Genomic DNA, 23,368 nt, shown 5'->3' on the forward strand with positions numbered 1-23,368 from the left:
ACGGCATTATGTTCTATGTTTACTCTCCATCTAGGGCTTATGTTACATGCAAGTTCGGACAGGTTCCGGTTTCTTTGTTAATGGTTTTTATTCTTATCATTTTATTTTAAATTTCCTTAAAGACTATAAGGTTTTAATTGAATGGCTTAGTCCTGGAATCTTTCTTGGTAGGACATGTTTTAGATTTGGTAGAAAATATGTGTTTTTGTTTACACTTTCTGTACCTTTAACAATGTTGCGCTGCCTCATTGTTTGGCGCGCTTTTATGTTTAAAAAGAAACTGCTATAGATTTTATTTTGTACTCTGAGGAAGCTACAGCAGGGGTTGTAGCGAAAACGTTGCTTGTTTTGTAATAAAAAGTGCGTTAAGACTAAATATCGCTGAGTGGACCTTGTGGCTTTCTGATTTCACTGATCCAGTCTGTTTTTTGCCAGTTTCATATGTTAAAGTATCAGCAACATGTTATTGGATTGCTTAAACAGAAAATGATGTTGATTCCAGACTGTGTGGAAAATAAAGAATTACAGGATTTAATGCATTCTGCTGAACAAGTTGGAAAACATACTTTGCAGTGTGGTTTTGATTCATTAGAGGCCTCTTGCAGGGCTGCCTTTACTGGGTCTGTGCTCAGAAGGCATGCTTGGCTTAAGGAGCATTCTTTGCCTGATCATGTTAAAGCTAAATTGTTGGATGCTCCCTTAAATCAGGACTGCCTGTTTGGCAACAAAGCTGAGGAAGTTCTTAAAAAGATGGAAAATAAAGCTAAATCTATGCAAACTCTTAAAGATTTTTACAAGTTCAGTCTCCTAGATTTAGTAGGCACTGGCCCTCTAAAAATTGGTCTTTTCCAAGCCCCTTCCAGTTCTTCTCGCGCCAAATCCAGACACAGCAAAAACCCCAGATTTCAGTCCCAGGGGACACACAGGACTAAGCAGTGGGGAGCCTCCACTTCCAAATCTGGGAGTAATAAGATTTCCCCCTATGGTAAACTGTGTCAATGACTTCCTTTTAAAACTTCCAAGCACTTATCAACTGACTGTCCCTTTGGGGGGAAAGATTGCTCTTCATGCAAATAACTGGGAACTCATTACCTAGGACAAATGGGTTTTAAATGTAGTGTCCCAGGGATACAGATTTCACTTCCACACGTTGCCAACGCCAAGCGGGTGGCCAGACCTACCCCCAAATCAGTGGGCAGAGGCTCAAAAACAAGTACTTTCTCTCTTAAGCATGGGGGCTATTCAGCTGGTACCAGAAGAGGAAAAGGGACAAGGTTTCTACTCGTGACTTTTCATGGTACCCAGAAAAGACAATTCATGGCATCTTATCCTGGACCTGTCTACTCTAAACACATTTTTGGAGATTCCAAAATTCAAGATGCTGACTCTTCACCAATTACTTCCTATGCTAGGCAAAGATGTCTGGTTGGCAACACTACATTTAAAAGAAGCATACCTCAACATCACAATCAGGGATTCTTGCAGAAGATACCCACACTTCAAAGCAGGCTACACGCACTATCAGTTCTCTGCACTGCCCTTTGGCTTATCTACTGCGCCCAGGGTATTCACAAAGTGCCTAGCTCCAGTTATTGCATTTTGCAGGCAAAGAAATATTGAAATATACCCATACCTGGATGAGTGTCTAATTCAGGCAAAAAGCCAGGACATACTTTTAAATCATCTGGCTTTTGTACAAAGGGTGCTGATTTGTCTGGGGTACACCATAAACAAAAAGAAATCACATCTGGTACCCTGTCAACAAATTTTATTCCTGGGAGCAAGCTTGAATACAACTTCCCAGATGGCTTACCTCACGCCAGAGAAACATTCATTTGACAACCTACTTCAAACAAGTGGCCACAAAAACCCTGCTATCTGCAAGATAAATACTGCAAGCCTTGGGGTTTGTGGCCTCCTGCATTCTTCTAATTCCATATGCAAGACTGCATATGAGGAAACTAGTGGTATCTAAAAAGCCTATGGTGTCAACATTCTCAGGATCTAGAAGCAATAATTCCTATCATACCTTGCCTACGCCTAGAGTTCCTTTGGTGGGCCAGAGGCCTGCCACCAAAACAAGGGACTACCTTTCACACCACCCCTTGCCACTCTAACAACAGACGCATCAGACTATGCATGGGGGGCTCACCTGGCAGGGAACTGCATTCAGGGCAAATGGAACCCAAGTCAAATGCACCTGCATATCAATCAAAAAGAAATGTTAGCTGTACAGAATGCTCTGACAGCCTTCAAGGACCACATTCTTCCAGGACAACTAATGGTAAAGACGGACAACACCACTGTTATGTGGTACATAAGCAAGCAGGGGGATACACACTCTTACCCCCTCTGCAGACTAGCCATGGCATTGAGGAACACAGCCTTGAGCTACCAAGTGCACTTACAAGCTCAATTCCTGCCAGGAAAATTAAATACACTGGCAGAGGGACTAAGCAGAAACCTCATGGACCCACATGAGTGGAAACTGGAACCAAGGATTTTCAACATGTTGACAAGCAAATGGGGGAGCCCAGATATAGACTTGTTTGCCTCTCCCCAAAACTACCAATTGGACAAATTTTGCACGAAGACTACCCACAAACAAGCCTGGAAAGTAGATGCTCTGTCCTTCAGCTGGAAAAACCTATATCAGTCTGTGCCTTCCCCCCTTTTCCTCTGCCCTCCAAAGTACTACTAAAAATCAAACAGGACAAACCAAGGATGATTTTGATTGCTCCAGACCGGCCACGCCAACACTGGTATCCCCTCCTGCGCAGTGTGTCAAGGTTACCCCCATGGCACCTGCCTCAGACTCCTTCACTGTTGTCTCAGCAGGAGAACCAGATTCTGCACCCTCAGCTTCTAACACTGAACCTTGCAGCCTGGCTAATTACATAATCTCTCCTTTACCATCCCTCAGTAAACCCGTGATGGACATCTATTTTAGAGGCAAGGAGGCCTAGTACTAGAAAATCTTATGCTGAAAAATGGAAAAGATTCTGTACCTGGATCCAATCTCAAGAGATGAGCACAGCAGCACCCAATTTACCTCAGATTTTACAATACTTAACTGAGATGCTTCACAAGGGCTTGTCTTTTTCCTCCATTAAAATCCACGCCTCAGCCATTTCAGCTCATTAAGCAGTTCCTCAGAGGGGCCAAAAAATTGAGACCACCCAGGAGAGCTCCAACCCCAGCCTGGGACCTTAACTTTGTCTTGGAGAAACTCACTCTACCTCCTTTCAAGCCAGCTGCTACTGCAGACTTAAAAATTTCTTTCTTGGAAAACCGCTTTCCTTTTAGCAATCACTTCAGCTAGAAGGGTATCTGAATTACAGGCCGTTATGGCAGTGGAGCCTTTCATCATCTTTCATGCGGACAGGGTGTCCCTCAGACCCAATCCATCCTTCATGCCCAAGGTGGTATCCAGTGTGGCTCTTAATCAGTCCATTCATTTGCCAGCTTTCTTTTCCAGTCCACAGAACAAAGGGGAACGGATACTGCAGTCCTTAGATGTGCACAGACAGTTTAGATTCTACTTGGGCAGGACTAAACCTTAAAGGAAATCTGAACAACTGCTGGTGGCATTTGCTGCAGGGGCAGAGGGGAAGGCTATTTCACAGCAAACCATTTCTAAATGGATAAGCCATTGCATTCATTTCTGCTATAAGCACCATGGAAAACTTATCCCCCAGGGGATCAGACCTCACTCCACAAGGGCTGCGTCTACCTCTACAGCCTTTCTCAGAGGCGTCCCTACCATGGACATCCTAGAAGCTGCTACCTGGAGTTCTATACATACTTTCACCAAGCATTATCATTTGCCAATTGTCTCTAAATCCAGAGCTGGCTTTGCCACTGCAGTCTTGCAGGGCCTTATAGCTAGTCCTAATGCTACCTAAATTCCTCCTCCCAACCATAGCTTTGGGAATCTACCCAAATGTAATGACTGCAACAGTGAAACACTAAGAACATAGTACAGTTGTGTGTACACTTACCATAAATGTAGATGTTCGAGTGTATTCACTGTTGCAGTCCTGGTTACCCTCTCTCCAGCCCCCTAACTTCTTTTGGCTAAACCTCTGTTTTCCTTTACTATGCTTAAAGCCTTTTTGGTGCATTTGCTTTTTTTGTTGGAAGTATATCATTGTAATTTTATATTGAATTGCTTTCCATTAGGGGGACAGCTGACATCTGGGGCAAGAAAAACTGATGTAATGGCGTCGGCTGCATGTTTTATACCCCTGACGACTTGACGTCATGGAAGAAGGGACAGCAACTGATGCAGGACCCAAGACTTTGTTAATCAGGCCAAGGGCTACCTGCAGGCAGATAACCCAAATGTAATGACTGCAACAGTGAATACACTCTAGCATCTACATTTATGGTAAGTGTACACAACTGTACTTTCCTAGCACTTGCTTTTTTTTTTATCCTTTCAGGGCTGTTACCTCCCTTATTTGGGTTAAAGAAGCTCTGAAGATTTTGGCTCTTCTAGCAGCCTTTATAGATGGAACTCTGCTAGAGTTCCTGACAGAAGGATACCCTTAAGCCTTTAAACACTGGCTGATTAGCAGGTAATGGGACCCAAATACATCACTTTTGCAGTAGCCCAAGCTATCAAAACATCTACTGTTATAATAAGTTTAGTTCTACAACTGTGCTTTACTCTCTCTTTTCACCTGCATGATGTTTTATCCTTTATTTCTTGTTTGTGAGACTTTCCAGGAAGGCTACTTAACTGGATCATTTTGTGTTTTTTGCTTCATGGCTGTGTTTATATAGAAGAAATCATGTTATGACTGTTTAATTGTCTGTATGCATGCTAAAGTTATTATTTTACGTAGTCACATAATGTTTTTGAATATTGTGCTGTCTTTTTATCAAATTCTTTACCAAAGTTAGTAATTGAAATGAGGCTTTTAGAATTGGGCTATTACTCCATTTAACAAATGTTAAGGTAAATAAAATTTGTTCAGAAACTTACAGGTGTCCACAAGTATAAGCTGGCATTGTCAGGTAATCCTTTATGCTTACTGTGCTATACATTGCCTTAGATGCACAGTTTTTATTCTCTTTGCTCTGCTGCCATTGACTCCTCAATGCCAGCTCCTGCATTTTCCCATCCTCCATTACTTCTGACATGTGATGGCTCCTGCCATGCTAGGAGGATCCTCCCTTTCAGGTGGACCCGTACACACAGGAATCCCAAATTCATGCGAGTCATTTATAACCAGAGCAGGCCACAACGCACTGAATTTGAGAAGGTCAGATAAGATTCTCTAAGCCCTACCTCTCACTGACTTGTTAGGTGACATCACTTGGGAGAGTGTACAATGGCAGCAGGAGAAGTGCTTCCACCTGTGAGGTGGCACTCATCTTTACCTGGTGACCTGTTGAAGCATAGTTTTATATTTATGGTTCTGATATCAGCACTGGGGCTTATGAAAAGCTACCAAGTCCCCAAAGCATCTCCACCCCCTTCTACTTGGAAGAGGTGAGCTGGCAATACCTTATTATTCCTCTTCCTGTCAACCAGCTCCAGTAAGTGCCCAAGTCATTAAACTCTTGTCACCTGGATCATAATCAGGTATTTATCCCTTTATCCTTGTCATCAGAATGCTGGTGAGTACATATTGCTCTTGGTGGATCTCTGAAGGCAGCTTTTTCTTACATTGTAATGAGTAAGGTGCTTGAAAATCTGACCAGGTTATTTGCTGTTAATGAACTAGGAACCCATCCTGGCAACAGAAAATTTCTAGTTCAAATGGTTTTGTCACAGTACTCAACCAAAGGATGTTGACTGGAGCCTCAACCTGCTCTTTTGATTGTATAGCTTAGTGTTAACCTATTTTATAAAGATTTGCATACTTGGCTGATATAAAATATTGTAGTACATTGTGTGGTATTTGCCCCAGTGTGTTTGTAGCATATTCTTTGTGTATCGTGCATTTATTTGTAGCTTGTACACAGATTAATGGCTCTGTCCTGTAACAGTAGAGGCTGTAGGTATATGTTGGTATATTCTGCTTGGCTGCACAAATTATTCTGTGGGTTTATTGCTGTGGCCTGACTGGTCACTCTACTCATAGGGTAAATGTTTTGACAGGCTTTTTTGTGTTTGCTGGAGAGAATGGCAGAACCTGACCTTCAGAGTACACTAGCTAGTCAATGGGTGGTGGTGTGGTGTGTGGGGGTTGATGTCCATATATAATTTGCCACATGCAGGACATTTTTAGTATTTTTCAGTGTTTCAGGAGTGAGCAGCTGCAGCTGCGTTATTTCTGGGAGGAGGAATGTGGTCATCCATTCGGCTGCTTTGCAAAATGTTGTCTGAGGCTTGCAGATGTCAGAGTTTCAGTCATTAACCAGAGACAAGGGCTTGGCTTACCAAGACTGTGATGGTAATTCTCATTAGTGTGAGAGTGGGAACATTCATACTCATGGGGAGTTTTTAATAGACCCTCATGTTGGATGGCACTCGCATCAGTCATAAGGGGACAAGTTAGGACATCACTAGAAATGCCATTATTGGTCACATCACAAAATGAAAATGAGCACACATCTCCATGGCTACTTGAATAACTGACTCCCCATGCCAGGGACTCCAGAACGGTAGGGAAAAGAATATGGGTTATGAGGAAGGGGAATGATCTCAAGTATGCAAGGAAAAATCTAGAAAAAAAATCACTAGTTGGAATTTAGCTTTTTTTAATAGGAAAATACTATGTTTAAAAATATTTGTGTACTTTACTATTGCATGTGGTGACGCAACATAAGCTTGCTGATCCTTTAAGCCTGTCATTTGTTTTCTTTGTACACATTTCAGATCTTGTTCCTTGCTGTCATTGGTAAAGTCCTGTGTTCTCATACCTGAGCATCTGAATAGTGTTGCTGTAGCTATTAAATCACCAGTATTGCCTGTGTTATGTCTCTGGGAAAAGAGCACAATACTGACAACTGCTGTGATGACTGGTTTGACCAGTCTGCTTGATACTGAAAGCAGGATAAGTTGCTAGCCCACATCACAGACCTAGCTGAAGATGATAGCCATTTTCTTGGAGACTGAAGTGGTGGTTCTTGCAGTCTAGGCTTAGGTGGGTCCTGTGCCTAGCTGGCCCATCACAAACTTTAATGTGGTGAGCTTACCCTTGCCTAGGACATGAGCCTTTTAGCAGTTCTGTGCCAGTGTCAAGAAGATTCAGGCCTGGGCTTAGCTCTCACAAGGGTTATGCGTGTGTGCGCTTCCCAATGTTCTTGTGCTGCCCTGCCTTGTCTTTAAATGAGGAGCTAGTGACTAGCTTTGTCTTTGAGATTGCTACTTTGAGTTATGTGGTCATGAACCTGTGGGACTTGGGACCTTCTCCTGACACTTACACCCCCACCCATGATGTCTACTGGGAGATTGAGTTACAAGTATGAGAGTCCACCATTAGGCAGTATGGATTGAAGCTTATTGCAGGCCCAGCATAGGCATCACTTCATCCCTGTCATGCTTTCAGCTAGCTCGCAGTCTTGTGCTACTTTCAGATTCTCTGAATACTAGCCATCATCTGTCATCTGCTCGTACTAGAATGCATTTGTGCCTGCCATGGATAGTTGGGGTTTGTGGTAGTAACGGAACAAACTGACGAAGGAAAGCTTGGATGAGGAACTGTCACCCACAAACAATTGCCTTCGGGGGGGGGGGGGCAATAGTCTTAACTTTGCAGGACTTAAAGAAACTTACTGTACAGTGACAAGTGGCCTTGGGTGCCACACACTGCTGCATGTCACTGAACACACCACATGCAATAGAATTTTCTTGACCAAGGACTTTACTTCCTCCTCAAGGGAAGAGGAGGCATTAGCTTGTGTTTCCCAGTGTTTTTACTGTATGGCATATGACTGGAATAATGAGGTAGGAAACTCTCAGGGTAGTCTTCAGTAGGTGTTTCTTTGAGATTACTCCCCTCCCCAAGAATGGTCATTTCATATGGGAAATGCAAGCATTATCATCACATACTAGGAGAGACGGTATCTATAAGGTTTGTGCTTGAAGGAGCCCAAACACAGGGTGGTCTCAACTGTCTTTGAAGATGCCTTTTTTAGTGGCGAGATTTTCAAACCCCCCCCCAGCCCTAGAGTAGCCCTACCAGTCGTACAGGGTCCAGAAGAATTTTCAGTGTCTCTACATGAACCCTGTTATGGACTCTGTATGCAACTAAGTGTTCTACGCTAGTTCTAGGCCATAGTACCTCTACCCAGTGATAGGGAGAGTGGAACCCTGGGTTTAGAACAATGGTATGTGTATGTTAGGCTCATTGGCTTTCAGGACTATTAACTGCCAAACACACAAGCTCACGTATCAAGTTGAACTCCATAAGCAGCAAGACCTAAGTTTCATCCTGTACTTACTCACTTGTCTGTGATTGCTGGGCTTGACCAGCTGAGTCGCAGTGTGAGGAAGGGCGTTAAGTGTGCCTGTGATGCCACAGGGGAGTAGGCAAGTAATTTCTGGGATTGTTGGGCAAGCATTACTTCAGTGGGCTGGTGTTAAGAATCCTTGCAAATGGATGCAGATTAGAATTGAAATCCAGCCCACCCTTTATGAGCAAGCTTGCCTTTCCAGAGGACCAGTTAAAACTTTCCTTTCTCATTTACAAATTGTTAGCCCAAAAAGCCATCAGAGGCCCTCAAAATGAACACTGCCCCTTGCATTCCTGGCCATTTCTGGTACCCAAAATGGGCATGTCATGAAGTCCAGTTTTAGATTCATCACATATGTTTTTGAAAATGCCATGGTTTAGGGTGTTTACACTTCATTTCTCATTCCCTTAACAATTGGGGCATTCCTAAAACATTTTAGATGTGCCACATTTACCTTCCTGTCCCAGTTTGGGACATTAAAGGTGTTGCAGGATACAAGTGGGAGACTGCCACTTCCAGTTTACAGCTTTGCTCTTTGGGATGCCTACCATACCCAAAGTATTTGTATAATGCTGGCTCCTATAATGGCCCACCTGAGGATGGGGGAGGAGTACCTATCTACACATCTACTCATACTTGGGCAATTGCTTCCTTCAGGCCATAATGAAACAGGAGCTCTGTGAAAAGTTGAATATTGTAAGGCATTGCTTACAGAGACTAGGATTTCTTGCCAGTCTCCCTCAGAGCAAGCTTCATCCTAGATACAACTGTCTTTCTTGTGGCAGTACATAACATGGTGGAGGGCAAGGCACATTTACCAGGAAAAGCCATCTTTATAGAAACATTTTCATTAGCCAGCAGGACTTAATGTTGAGTGAAGGAACTTTACCCAAGTATTAGGGATATAGGCTTTGTTCTACAGTCCCTGTCGTGAAGCTGTTAATGAAGACCCAGTGGTTCCTAAAATCTTCCTGGAGTCAGCAGATGCAGTTCCTGGACGAGATCTTAATAGTTATTTTATGTAGTAAGAAGTTCATTTGTGGAGCAGAGCAGGTACACAAGAACGAGAGCCTTCTATTTGTGCCACCAGAACCAAACTAGTCATTTAATGACGGATACCTTTGATCTCTTTTGGGGAGAACCCATATTAACACGCCAAAAGTCCAGGCCAGGTAGTCCTTCACAGAAGAGATTCCATTATGAAGGAAATGCAAATTGTTACCTTAGCTATTCAAACTTAAAAAAGCTGTGGGGATGTGTGAAAGTTTGTGAGTGTTGCTCACAACTGACAACACCACAGGGAAGTGGCCATAAGTGGGAATTCGTTCATGCCCCCCTTGCAGACTAGAGGTGCAAGCCTGATATCAAGTGGTACAAGCAAACATGGAACTTGGGCAGTGTACATCTCCTTAGCACTAAGTGCTTTGTGTACTGTTTGACTGCAGTCTTTTCAAGGAATTATGAATAGAAGTTGCACAAAGTTTTCAGGTCCCTGATAGACTGATTTGTGATTAAGATCTCTGCCTTGCTAGCAAACCTTCAGCTTTCCCACCTAGTGCGTGATGGGTGGTCAGCTCCTTCTCCTTACCCTGAAAGAACATGGTTTGATAAGCATGCCATTTTCCTTCTCTAATAGCAAGAGTGCTGCAGGCGGTATGCAGGGAGAGAGATCTAGGCAACACTGCTTCAACATGCTTATAACTGTTTGCAAGAGAAATACAGTGCTTTGCACCACAGATTAAACTTGCTGCCTCAGAGGACTGGCACCATGTTCCACTTAAGTGTGAGGGGACTCGGACAATTTGAATGGTCTGATGTTTTCTTAACTGGAAGAAACCAGGAACCTTAATATAAGGAGGGTGTCTTAACTTGCTATATGGAAGAGATTTTCCATTTTTTGCAAAATTAGCTAGGACCCTTTGCAAGTAGTGGTGCCCCTCATTGTCTCCTACTTGTTGGATCTTTTTTTCCAGCAGGACTCTCCTACTTTCCCATTAAAGTGCATGTGTTTGCCATATTGTCTTGCATTTCAAGGCTGCATCCGCCAGCAAATGACTTTCTGGCCAAGCAGTTCATGAGGAGAGCTGGTCTTTCTAGACAGTTTTAGAATAGTGTTGGGTGATCCCCTTAAATGTACTGTTCTAGAATGGTCAGACATCATAAGGATAAATATCACTTTTAATGAGATTACTTTTAACATCCTTTCTTGTTTCTAGATTAGTGAAGGATAGTTGCACATAAGGATATTTAAAACCCTGTTCCCTAGTGCACAGCAGGTTTGTAACCTTTGGGCTGAGGAAGACTAGTTGGAGTTGCATAGACTAGAGTGAATGCAGTTCTGTGGATATCATTATGAGGGAAGGGTCCCGACTCCTTGAGAGGAGAAGCCTGCTAGATTTATTCTTCAGGTAGATGGGAGGTGCTTTGTTCACTGCTGCTTGAAGTTGGAAGAGATACACTGCTATTTAGAAGTCTTTGTGAGTACTGTTTTATTTTGTCAGCTCCTGTTTCAGAGTCGTGCTTTAGAAAAGAGCATTGTAGCTAAGTGAGAGTTTGCCGTACTGTGAAAAAGCTTGCCTAAAAGGTGAATTTTTGTTGGAGTACAGACAGACTTGTTAAGTGTTTCTTTTCTTAACTTCCATTAACTGAGTTTAAGTCAAAGAGCTGACTACAGAGACTAGTTTGGCAAAAACTACCTTACATACTACTCTTCCATAGAATTCCATTCCTTTTCCTTACAACGTTAGGAGTTGACTTGACTCATTTGAATTAGCTGTGTCAGTTCCATTTAAGTGTCTGTCCTTAAGTCTTTTAAGTGGATTTGGTATCTGCCAGGAAAGTATCAGAGGAGCAAGTTTCTGGTATACAAGGAACCACTTATACTATGCCATAGACACAGGGCCAGCCTTTGAATGAGCCCTTTTTGTATGCTGAAAGTAATGTCATAAATTAGGCCATCTAATCTGATTGCTCATCTTTTTTTCCTCACCTCCAGAATAAAGCAGAAAATATATTGTGCTTTCTATCTGCATGTCCAGAAGCAGCTCTGATAAGAGAACAAAGTTCTGCTTAAGACAAATGAGTTATTTTTGACTGCCTGAAGAATGGTACCCAGGCCACTGTCTAGGCAAATCTTTTCCAAGTGGCTAGCTAACTGCATCGTTTGCTGAGAGAGACATGAGAGACATGGAAGTACCTTTGGGGGGGGGGGGGTAACTTTGGGTGTACTCTTCAAGGGCAGCTGCTCTACTTCAGGGATGTCTCAACCTAGAATTTGTGAGGCATTCTCCTAGTCTTGTGTCCAGCTACAGATTGCATCTGCAGTCCGAAGTAGAGCAGGTTTTGGTGCTGCTATGCTGCAAGGGTTCATCTAGAGAAACCAGACAAGGTGACCCCCATCTTTATCTTATTTTGCCTCCTTTTACCGGTCTTACTGTTGCTGTGGAAATTTTCCCATGAATCAGGAATGCTGCTGCAGCAGTAGTCAATATGAAAGGACCTAGTAGAGTTGTACAGCAAACTTACCAGAGCAGAAGATGAGTATAATCACAATAGTAATGTAAGCTCTCCTTCCTTTCCAAATCACACCCCAGTGTTCCAGAGTAGTCTTTTTTGATCTGTAGAGATTTTGCAGGGCAGGAGTCATGGGAGCAGTAAACCCATTATGTCACCTATGTTTGTTTTAACCCTAACATCTCAGAGAAGTTACTGCAGTGAGACTCTGTGTAATATGTCCTTTCCATGATGGCTCTTTCTGAACAGGGTATATAGTCTTTTCACTAGAAAAAAAGTTGCTGTTAGACTGTAAAGTGTTTGAATCCTCACATGAAGAGTTGGTCTAGGAATTCCCAAATGTCAGGAATTCTACTGTAGCAGTGATTCCTCTCAAGCTTGTATAGTTACGGTGATTTTTTTTTTTTTTTTTACTGTCCCAGAAACTAATTTTTTACAATGACTGCAGAATGAAAAGCTCTTCAAATAGTTGTACCATGTACATTGCTGAATCATCCCCCCTGCACACTCTAGTACCATAAATCTGCTAAGTGGCTTGACTTGTTTGCCTTTAATTTCCAAGGCTTTAATGTGAAGTCGAGCTCTGTACTGCTTCACCTTCATCAAGAACTTGCTTTCTGTCACCTTACTCAGTGTACACCTTCTCTCCCCATTCTCTTTATCTCCCCTTCAAATGTCAAAGCTTTATTAATGTAATGCCTTTCTCCTCCATTCCATACTTGCTTCTATTAGCAGTCTTTCTTCCAGCCGTTCTAACTCCATCTACTCCTACCAAGTCTGTTGCCTCATGGGCATCCTTCTGATATATTTTTTTTCTCTTCTCTAGTGCATTTTATGTGTGAAGTTTGATTAAACCATTACAAGCAAGCACTGTACCAAGTTTCACATATTAAATGATCTCTCTTCCTCTTAATTTGCACATGCATACAAATAGTAAATTGCAATCGGTAATGTATCTTTGTGATAATTTATCCGCTTATAACTTTTTAAATTTTGCTTAAGCTGCTGTCAAGTAGCATAATTAACTGTGTCTGCTTTAATGTTGTGTGTGTGCGTGTATTTTATTTTATATATATATATATATATATATATATAGATATATATATATATATATATATATATATATATATATATGTATATAGATAGATATATATATATATATATATATATATATATATATATATATATATATATGTAGATATATATATAAATAAATGGGACTATTTCTTGTTCGAAATTACACTTGTTAGAACAAGAGAAGATAGAGACCCAGTTTAGCAAAAGTGCACTTAACCGAATGTGCACTTCGCTAAACTCACTTTACCGATCTCTGACTGCTTTCTCGCACTTAGTGTATGTAAGTAGCGAGGGTCTGGTCCGGCAAGCAAAAACACATTTTAGCAGGCACCCCCCCCATGTGGGCGGCTGTGCCCCCCCACCTCCGCTGCGCATATATATAGATATAGATATAGATATAGATAGATATATAGATAGATATTAAATAAATAAACAAACTCGGAGATCACACTACAGTGGTGAAAAGGTATATTTCCTTGTCACCACTGTATTGCAGATCGGTAAAGTGAGTTTCCTTGACCAATTTACAGAAGGTGTCTGCCCTGGAGGACAAATACCTTTCCAAGGACCTGTCAGAACTCATGCTAGTGCACAGGTTAAGCATTCTGTACACTGTGGATATGATGCCATGGAACCCTCTTGTAGAGCTGCCATTACTGGGTCCAAGAGCATGCCCTTCTCAACTATGTTAAATCTAATCTGTTAGATACCCCCCCTTGACAAGAATGTTCTTTTTGGCCCAAAAGCAGAAGTGCTGGAAAAGATGGAGGACAAAACCAAGTCTGCAAATGGTGAAAGATTTCCTCCAGGTGCAGCCTCCCTGGTTCAGTAGAAATATCCCTGCTAAACACTGATCCTTTCCCTCCCAGCCTAGAAGTAGCCAGAGGAAACCTCAAAGGGAAAATCACGATGGCAGAGGCAACTCCTGCAAAAATGCAGACAGTGGACTTTGAAAACCTCAAGACAAGTGGGTTCTAGACTCCAAGCCACTTCCAGAGACTCACAATGACTCAGCCAACCCACCTTCATACCACCCCAAAGCTAGGAGGAAGGCTTGTGTCTCTCCTATCATACCTGTACCCTGATTACCTTAGACAAGTGGGTTCTCGACATTATTGCAAATACTACCTCTGAAACAAACTTTCGGAACGTAAAATAAAAAAATTGTCAGTGAGACCTGAACGCAAACTCACTACCACTCGCAACAATATTGCCAACAGCAAATGTACACAGTTCCAACACCACGGGAAGTATAAAAACAGGTTTAATGCTAAAACGTTTTAACATTAAACCTCTTTTTATACTTCCCATGGTGTTGGAACTGTGTACATTTGCTGTTGGCAATATTGTTGCGAGTGGTAGTGAGTTTGCGTTCAGGTCTCGCTGACAATTTTTTAATTTGACATTATTGCAAATGGTTACAACCTCACTTTTAGAGAGCAATTAAAATCCTTAGATTTTTCCACATGTCCCCCTAAATCAAATGACAGAGGCCAGGTTCAAATTCAAAATCTTTGTGTGCAAGGAGTAGTAGAGCCAGTCTCACCTCCTCAGCAGGGAATAGGATTTGATTCAAGACTATTCCTGCTTCCCAGGAAAAGAAGGTCCTTTGCACCCTATCCTGGACCTGTCAAACCTCAACCAGTTTCTTTTGGTTTCCCAAATTCAAAATGTTAACTCTTCAAAAGCTCCTCACCATGCTGTCCCTGCAGGCCTTCGTGGTCTGTCTAGACCTAAAGGATGCCTACCTTCACATTCCTATACAGGAATCGCACAAAAAGTTCCTTCGCTACAGGGCAGGATCCAGTCGTCATTAATTTTCTGCTCTGCCCTTTGGCTTATCTACTGCGCCAAGAGTGTTCACAAAGTGCCTGGCTCCAATAATAGCTTTCTGCAGGATCAAGGGTATACAAATCTATCCCTACCTGGACGACTGCCTTATACAGTCAGCAGATCCCATCAAACTACTTCAGGATCTCAGATTCACCCAGAACCATGCATCTTCTCTGGGGTTCACATTGAGCCCCAGATGTCCATCACTTCACAAACCCAAAGGATTGTTTTCCTGGGGGCCCTCCTGGACACCACTTTCCAGAAGGCTTTCTTCCCCCCCAGAAAGTGTTCTTCCTAATAGATTACTTCTAAAGGATCCAAAAGAAGGATCAGATTTCAGTTAGGGAATTCTTAAGAGCCCCTTGGGTACATGGCTTCATGCATCCTCATGGTCCCCCTTGCCAAACTGTACACAGGAAAGCTGCAGTGGTATCTCAGGAACATATGGTGCCAGGACTCCCAACCACTAGAGACAGAGATACCACTCATTCCTTGCCTCAAACTGTAGTTTGCATGGTGGGTGCAGACTTGCACCCGCAACCAAGGCCTCCCCTTCATATTCAGTCCTCAAGGACAGACCCTTACAACAGATGCTTTAGAGACAGCCTGGGAGGCTCACTTCCACGACCTACAAACCCAGAGGAAGTGGGAAATCAATATTAGAAACAAGCACATCAACTGGAAAGAACACATGTCCATACAAAAAGGCCTAATAACCTTCAAGAAAAATGGACACCAGGCATCTTGCTAGTAAAGACAGACAACACCACAGTTATTGCTGTTGGTACATCAACAGATAGGGAGGGACACATTCCCTACCCCCTGTGCCATCTAGCGATGCAAATCTGGGACACAGCACACACTCTGGGACTGCAGCTCATGGCACAGCACCTTCCAGGAGTTCAGAATGTTGTAGCAGACCACCTCAGCAGGAATCTTATGGACCTTCATGAGTGGCACCTGCACCCAGGGATTTTCAAGACCATAACCCAGCCTTGGGGGGGGGGGGGTCTCTCAAGTGGATCTCCATGCATCCAGACAGCACAACAGACATTTGAAAAAGTCTGCACCAGGATCAAACAAGAGTCAACCTGGAAAAAAGATGCCTTCTCCTTCCCATGGACCCAACTCTTCATTTGTGCATTCCCCCATACCGCTAATTCCTTGAATCCTGCTCAAGATAAGGGAGGAAGGCCCAAGAGCAATGCTGATAGCCCAAGACTGACTCAGAGAGTATTGGTGCCCTCTCCTCTTCCAGGTCTCCAACCAGGCAGTGGATTCTGCCTCAGAGGGTGGACCTGATCACTCAAATTGAGGGAAGGATTGTTTATCCCAACCTGCCGACCCTCAGCTTGGCAGCATGGATGATCCCACGACAGCCTACACAGGCGTCACCCTAAATAAACTGGTGATAGACATCCTCTGGGAGTCCAGAAGACCTACAGCTAGGAAATCTTACAAAGCCAAATAGAAAAGGTTTTCTGTTTGCAAAGATTACCACCTAGAGCTACGTTCAGATTACCAGCATTGTGGAATACCTGACGTCACTGCTAAATCAGGGACTTTCCTACTCTTCAGTTAAAATCCATGCTTCTGCCATTTCTGCTTTGTGCCTTCACACACCATCTTTTCCCACCCACTCCACAGTTTCTCAAGGGGTCATACACATTAGTCTTCCCAGAAGGAAGCGTGTGCCTCCATGGGACCTGAATTTTGTGTTAGAAAAATTAACTTTGCCTCCCTTTGAACCAGCAGCAACTGCTTACCTCAAATTTCTTACTTGGAAAACCGCTGTACTACTAGATATCACCTCAGCTAACAGGATTTCTGAACTGCAGGCCTTCATGACAGTTGAACATTTTCTTATTTTTCACAAGGACAGGGTTTCTCCTAGGACCAACCCATCCTTCTTGCCCAAGGTGATCTGACACCGCCCTGAATCGGGCCATCCATCTACCAACCTTCTTCCCCAACCCTCAGAATAAAGGGGATAGAATTTTGCTTTGGATGTTCACAGGCAGCTATGTTTTTACCTAGTAGGACAAAAGCTTTGTGAAAAACAAACAGCTTTTGATTACCTTTTCTCCTGGTGCAGAAGTCAAGCCAACTTCCAAGCAAACTATTTCCAAATAGATCTCCTATTTTATCTATTTTTGCTATAGCTTTCATGGCAAGGTACCCCCAGCTGGGATTAGATCTCACTCCACCAGGGCTACTGCTAATTCTGCTGCCTTCATTAAGAGGGTTCCGACCAAGGACATTTTAGAGGCAACCACCTGGTCCTCTGTGCATACCTTCATCAAACACTATCATTTGGCATCCTTCTCCAACTCTAGAGCAGGGTTTTCTGCTAATATCCTGCAGGTCATCCTCTTTGCCCTACCATCCTTCCACCCTCTTTTCTGCTTTGGGAATCTTCCTATTAGTCAGGACTGCATCAATGAAATATGATGAACGTAGTACAGTTGTATGCACTTACCATAAATGCAGATGTCCGTGTGTATTCACTGGTGCAGTCTTTTTTCCCCACTCTCTTATCCCCCCTTAGCCTAATTATAGGCATCTTCTGACTGTGCATTTCAGCCAAGGGGGAACCCTTCCTTGGCCTCTCCTCCTCTGCCAGGCTATCCTTTGGGATACTTCCAGTCTTCTCAGGGCTTCTCTTATCTGGAGGGAAATAAAAGACTGATGTTCTGACCCAGGCTGGCTACTTTTATACCAGAGTGTATTGACAACAGTCTGGGTGTCTGCCAACCTGGGAGCCGGAAAGATTTTTCTCTGATAGTCCAGAAAGCCAACTGAGGGCTTTCAGGGCAGGAAATTCCATTAGTCAGGACTGCAACAGTGAATGCACTCTTAACATCTACATTTATAATACGTGTACACAACTGTACTTATCTGATGTCGTTCCATTTGAAAATCTGTCCCTAGAATGCACTCATGGAAAAAGCTAATAAAAGTAAATATTAGTAGCAAAAAGAAAGTGACAGATAATTACACAACTTCTTCCTGTATTGTAGAATAAGCTTTACCTTCAGAAGACTGTGTATTTATATATGTGGGGGAAGTTAAAAAAAGAAAAAAAAAAAATCAACATTGGGTTGTGACAGTCAGGCTTTTTGAAGTGTCAGTATATTTTAAGCCTGACAGTAAAATCTAGAACCCTTGAACTCCTAATAAAGATATGGGGTTCATAGGTTGTGCTTGGTTAGGGTCTACCATAAATGGGGCACTCCAGTGTGACTCTCTTTGCCGTTCAGGAGAATGCACATCTCACTTTTTCTAATCCTCTTAAGGGAGTGTTCTGTCCATTCTCTCCATAAAATGTGAACCATCGTGGCAGGCAGCTTTGCCAGTCCTCCTCTTGAGTGTTCTAGCTATCACTTTTGCGTTGTGCATCATGGCACTTAAATCTTGTACATATGGTACTGTATTTGGTCTTTTAACAAGGATGGTGTCCCTCCTTCAGGTTGAACCCCCCCTCACCTTCTCCTTTATCAAGGAAAGATCCACCAACGTACTAGATTCCTTTGAGATGATGGAAATCATAGGCAGAGGGCTGTTGACACCCCAGATTTGTGACAGCAGCTCTGATATTTCCTGAGGAAATGCATATGTAGGTTTAGGAAGGTGGGTCAGTAGCTTTTCCTTTTGCATAGGAAGGTAAGGGCTTGTGGTTGCCAGGCAGGCAGTTTCTAAGTGGACTGTTGTCTGTGTCATATATAGTGGTCAGTCATCCAAGCCTCTGCTGAGAAGTGGTGCTGTCAAAAGTCCACTGCACCAGAAGAGTGACCACCTCCATTGCTTGCTTACAGAAGAATTCATTGAGGGACATCTCCACTTTGTCCACGTAGCCTTTGCTGCACACATTTTTCAGTCATTGTTGACTGCATTGCAGAAAGTTAGGACACACAGGTAGCATGTTCGCCAGGACTTAAGCCATTTGAGCTCTGGATTAGAACAATGCACTGGCATCTCTTATTCTGGTGGCACTGTTTAGTATGCAAGACAACTTTGGACCCATGCAGGAGAGGCCTTGATAACTATATCAGATATTCAATTACCATATCATTTTGGCTGTAAGACTATCCTCCTTGATGGGTAAGGAATACTGTTATGCCATCACCGCATAGCTCAGTATCCCTTCCATCAGCAGCGGCTGCTTTTGGAGTTTCCTGTAGGTTAGGCAAGTATATAGTATCGGCTGTTTAATAATGTAGTGTTACATGGTTTACAGGAAGGCAGTCTCTAGCAGCAAACTTGTGAACTGCCTGGATGAATGCAGTTATGGATGCCAACATACATTACACAATGGTGGGCATCAACCGATTGCTTGGATATTTGTGAAAGTAGCATCCATCTTGGAATCCATCAGGAAAAATTCTAGATCAGATAATTAAAATGCAGCTTTTAATCGTTAGATATATTAAGAAAAACTACATTTTTGTCAGGGTACTGAATAGAAGTCATGGTTGGTTGAATGTAGGTGACCAGGAAAAGTGAGTTGTCTAGAAAGGGAAGACTGAACCAGGTGAGCATGTTGGATATATATGTTGACTTAAATGAAGTTAATTTTGTTTGCATTTATTTGCTCTGTTTTACAGAACCAAATGATGAAAGCGGAGCCAATGTGGATGCATCCAAAATGTGGCGTGAAGACAGAGCACAGTTCAACAAGATTGCCCAACAGCTTGTGAGGAAATCCCTAGGACTATAAACAGCAGTATTTTATGGACTGGTTATCTCGGTGCTGTTTTCCTGCTGCTGGATTGGCAGAAACCCTCATGCCTAAAAATACATCTTATGTTTTTGCAGTTTATTTTTTTTTGGTGAAATGGGATCATTTTGCACTAGCACCTTGCCCCCCCACCACCTTTTTTATTCGCGTGTGACACTATCAAAAATTAAGCTTTACTTTGCTGACGAAGGCATAAATCAATCGGTGGCATATCTGAGCAACAGTCTCAATGTCACTCAGTTGCAAGCCTGTCGCTGTTAGTCTTGGACACTTTTAATCTGATGGAAATGAAACTCCAGCAGATGTCACTGCTGTGGTTACTGGAGCTGGATTCAAGTTTCTTTTAACCTGAAAGTGTGTAAACATATCTCATGTTGAACATGTTTACTATTTACTTCACTCTGGGGATGCTGTATGCTGTTAGTTTGCCTTTTGCTTTTTTAGCCAGATCATTGCTTTTTAGAATACAATTTTAAAGTGTGGCTGGTCCCCAGGGTTGAGGTTAGGCAGGCTGGGAGAAGTTAGAATAAACTGCTCTGGAATTGTGTACTCTGTCAGCTCTAGATTGTTTTGGCAGCAGTACAAGAGGTTGTATACAGTCTCTTATGTTAAAAAAAAAAAAAAGATCCTTGTGTGTTAAGTGACTTTTGCTTATTTTGTTTTCATTTGTTTTTGAAGGACTTGCTTAGTTTATCTCTTTTTAAATGCAAAGTGGTATGATGATGCTTTATTATTGAAAGCCGTTTGTTTTCATGATGTGTGGTGACAGTGACTTTTTGCTTTCCCAATTTTTTAATCCCTTTGAAAGTTATTCATTACAAATGATACCATCTGTTACTGCTTTAAAGGTGCATTGAAAAATGAGGTATGGGGCTACACATTTACTGGTCTTGAGGGAATGTTTTAAGTACTGAGTTGGCGCCTACTGCTGTGAAGTATAAACCCAGTAGTAACCAGGCAGAATACACATATTGACTTGTTCTTTAGAACAAACTTTCCTGTAACACCTCTGCTATTTGTGGTAGCCTGCGTGTTTTCTTTTTAAAGTAAAAATGAAAAAGAACTTGCAGTGTTAGCTCTCTATTTCTCAGCAGAAACAGACTGTGAAAACCAAAGCTTCCTTACCTCAAGGATGAGTGTACCCCAGTTATTTCTGTTAGTTTAGGGAGCTGTTTTAAGAAGCTGATTAACATTTTTGATTTTGCTATAATCAGAAAAAATGTTCAGCCTCATCTCTGCATCGTAATGCAGACTTAAAATTTTTGTTCCGTCTGTATTGTTTACTGTGTTTTATTCCTCTATCTTGTATTTACTGCATTGCTGCAGAGTGTAATTACTGTTATACATAATGCCTTCCTAACCCATTCAGTCAGGATCTCCTTATGGTGTATTTCATCTTCAAGCAGAGTAAGTCTGTTTTAGGGCTTGCATTTAGTAGCTGAATTCATTTTTTATTTGGCTAACTTGTCAGTAGATGACCCTTTCCTGACTGTGATGTTAGACATTTTATACATTATCACAGTTATAGTGTTGTATTTCTTGCCAGTATGTATATATCCAAATAAATAACTATATACGTGTATACATACTTACATATATGCAGAGCGAAGAGAGGGCTGGATGAATGGCCCTATCCTCCGTTGTAATTTCTGCTTTGTACTGCATCCCCCTTTTGAAAGGGACATCATTACTGATTGTGCTGGTTATGGTGATCCAGCCACATAACTTTCTGAAGTGGAGGCTTTTGTGACCTGCACTAATCTCTCCTCCTCTTACCAAAGGTTGAGGGCCACTACCACCATTACTGGTAGTAATGCACCTTTCTCCTCAAGAATGATTCACTGCTTGCAGGTCCTGGATCGTGAATTTCTATTGTGAAACAAATGGGTGTGCCATGTTTTCACGCGGAACAGTATTTTTTTTTTCTGAAGGTGGTGAATAACACTGCAGTTGGTATTGGACACTGTTCCCTTTCTGAAAGGATGTTTCTTCCACATGTAGATAGGCACTCCCTTTCCAAAGAAAAATATCACACCATTGTCCATACATTGTATTTGAAGGGGGAAGATACCACCACATGAATGCCAGGTACTAACGGTGTTTGTCCTTTCTTTCTGAGTAAATGACTACCACCTGTGCTTTGCATAGTGTTTACCCTCTAAAAGGAATTTCACCAGCATGAAAACTGTGTATTTCACTCCTGTCGGAAGTGGTGGAGGCTGTACTGGATTCTGTTCTGAAGGGAGATGGACATGTCAGTGACTCTTGCGTGAAGTGGTGGTACTCATTTTGTGATTGGAGTTGTCTGATGTTTGTAGAGTGCATTGACCATTTCTCCTGAAAGGTGATACGACTGAAATTCTTTGGGTCAATCCTTATTCTAAGAAGGAAATGGCCACCTTCATCTGTTACGGTCATGTGCCTCCTTTGTGAAGGAGATCTTTGTACAACTTTGCATGTTCTTTCTTTTGGAGACGGTTATTTGTTGGCATTTGTACTCAGAGGTTCCTCTTTTGAAGAGGATGTGACCATCATCTGTGTTTGGCATTTCAGTTACTTTCTGAAAGGCGAACATATGTCAGGTTTGACGGGCACTGTTACTTTTCTGAAGGAATTCTATTGATGCTTTCTTTCTGATGATTCTGTTACTGTCTTGTCTAATAGACCCTGTGATTCATTTTTTAAAGGGACAGTTGCTGTCCATGCTGATATTTGCTTTCTTTGTTTTTTATTGATTTGGGATGTTTAAATTGAATGTCCTTTTCCTGGCACCCTGAGTAAAGGATTTATGCTGGGATCCAGGGGTGGTGGTGTTGCTGTTGTAACACTGATATGAAAGGGGAAGAAGTATCGCAAAATGTGTCACTTGGCAGATAACGTTCAGCAAAAAGCATGCTTTATTACTTTTGCAGAGGTGTTCACTGTATTAGGAGAGTAAAGTTGGTCCTAGAATACAGGGTTCTGTACCTGCGTACTGAACTTATTGGCAGAGATCCAAAGTTTAAGTTTGTTAAAGAAAATAGAACGAAACTTGGTCCTGATTAGAAGTAAATCCTTTGTTAGTTACTGAAATTTACATGTTATAGGTACAGTTTTTATTTTTTTATATGCTTTGAGTCAGCACTTCATGCATGTCATGTTTACACATAACTTCACATAACTTAGGTGTTTGCATTTCTTTGCCATTACTGAAATTTCAGTCTGAATTAAACGTACACCTTTTGTGGTATGCTGATTAGAGAATTGTGTGCGTTTCTGATATGCTTTAAATGCATTGTGGGATGCTAACTTATCCTTTCTGACAAAATATTGCTTTTTTTATCTTGTTTTCCCGTACAGTTAAGGAAATCACATTTCTTCACTATATGCAAATTTTGAATTGCAGAATATTGCATCATGTTGAATGAATCATAAATGGGGAAAAAATTCTTAGTGTGGCAGTATTTTGATCAAGATCCTCTTGTAAAGGGGTGGAGCATACTGTATTTCTGCATGCTTTTGAAAATTTGACCGTGCTACTCAACTTTTTAAAACATTTGTTTTATAATAGAAAAAAAAATTAAACATTCAATAAAGAATTTAATTATGGAAATGAGTGACTTTATCATTTGACTTGATTGTATTACAGATATCAGTTGTACTTCTGCTTGCTCAACTCTTCAGCAGGCCGTGACCTCGACTTGAGTGCTTCCCTGTAGGAATGTGGTCAGCTGTGAGCAGGTTGCTGTGGAAAGACATCTGTAGTTTTCCGAGATCTTATAATATATTCTCTTTAGTTATTAAAATTTGGCATTT

At 42.0% G+C, this 23,368-nt stretch overlaps 1 protein-coding gene across 1 annotated transcript in view; it reads left to right on the plus strand.

Annotated features, from left to right (window-relative positions):
• The window catches only part of UBE2G2 (ubiquitin conjugating enzyme E2 G2), a 435,886-nt gene extending 412,721 nt beyond the window's left edge, over nucleotides 1-23,165 (plus strand). Inside the window, exon 6 of the mRNA XM_044060548.1 lies at nucleotides 19,440-23,165. Coding sequence (XP_043916483.1) covers nucleotides 19,440-19,552 — 113 coding nt within the window. The 3' untranslated portion in view covers nucleotides 19,553-23,165. The remainder of the gene's footprint in view (nucleotides 1-19,439) is intronic.
• The last annotated feature ends 203 nt before the right edge of the window (nucleotides 23,166-23,368 follow it).

This window comes from Protopterus annectens, chromosome 2.part0 (genome assembly GCF_019279795.1).
Source record: "Protopterus annectens isolate FY-2018-M chromosome 2.part0, PAN1.0, whole genome shotgun sequence".
NCBI classification, from domain to species: domain Eukaryota; kingdom Metazoa; phylum Chordata; order Ceratodontiformes; family Protopteridae; genus Protopterus; species Protopterus annectens.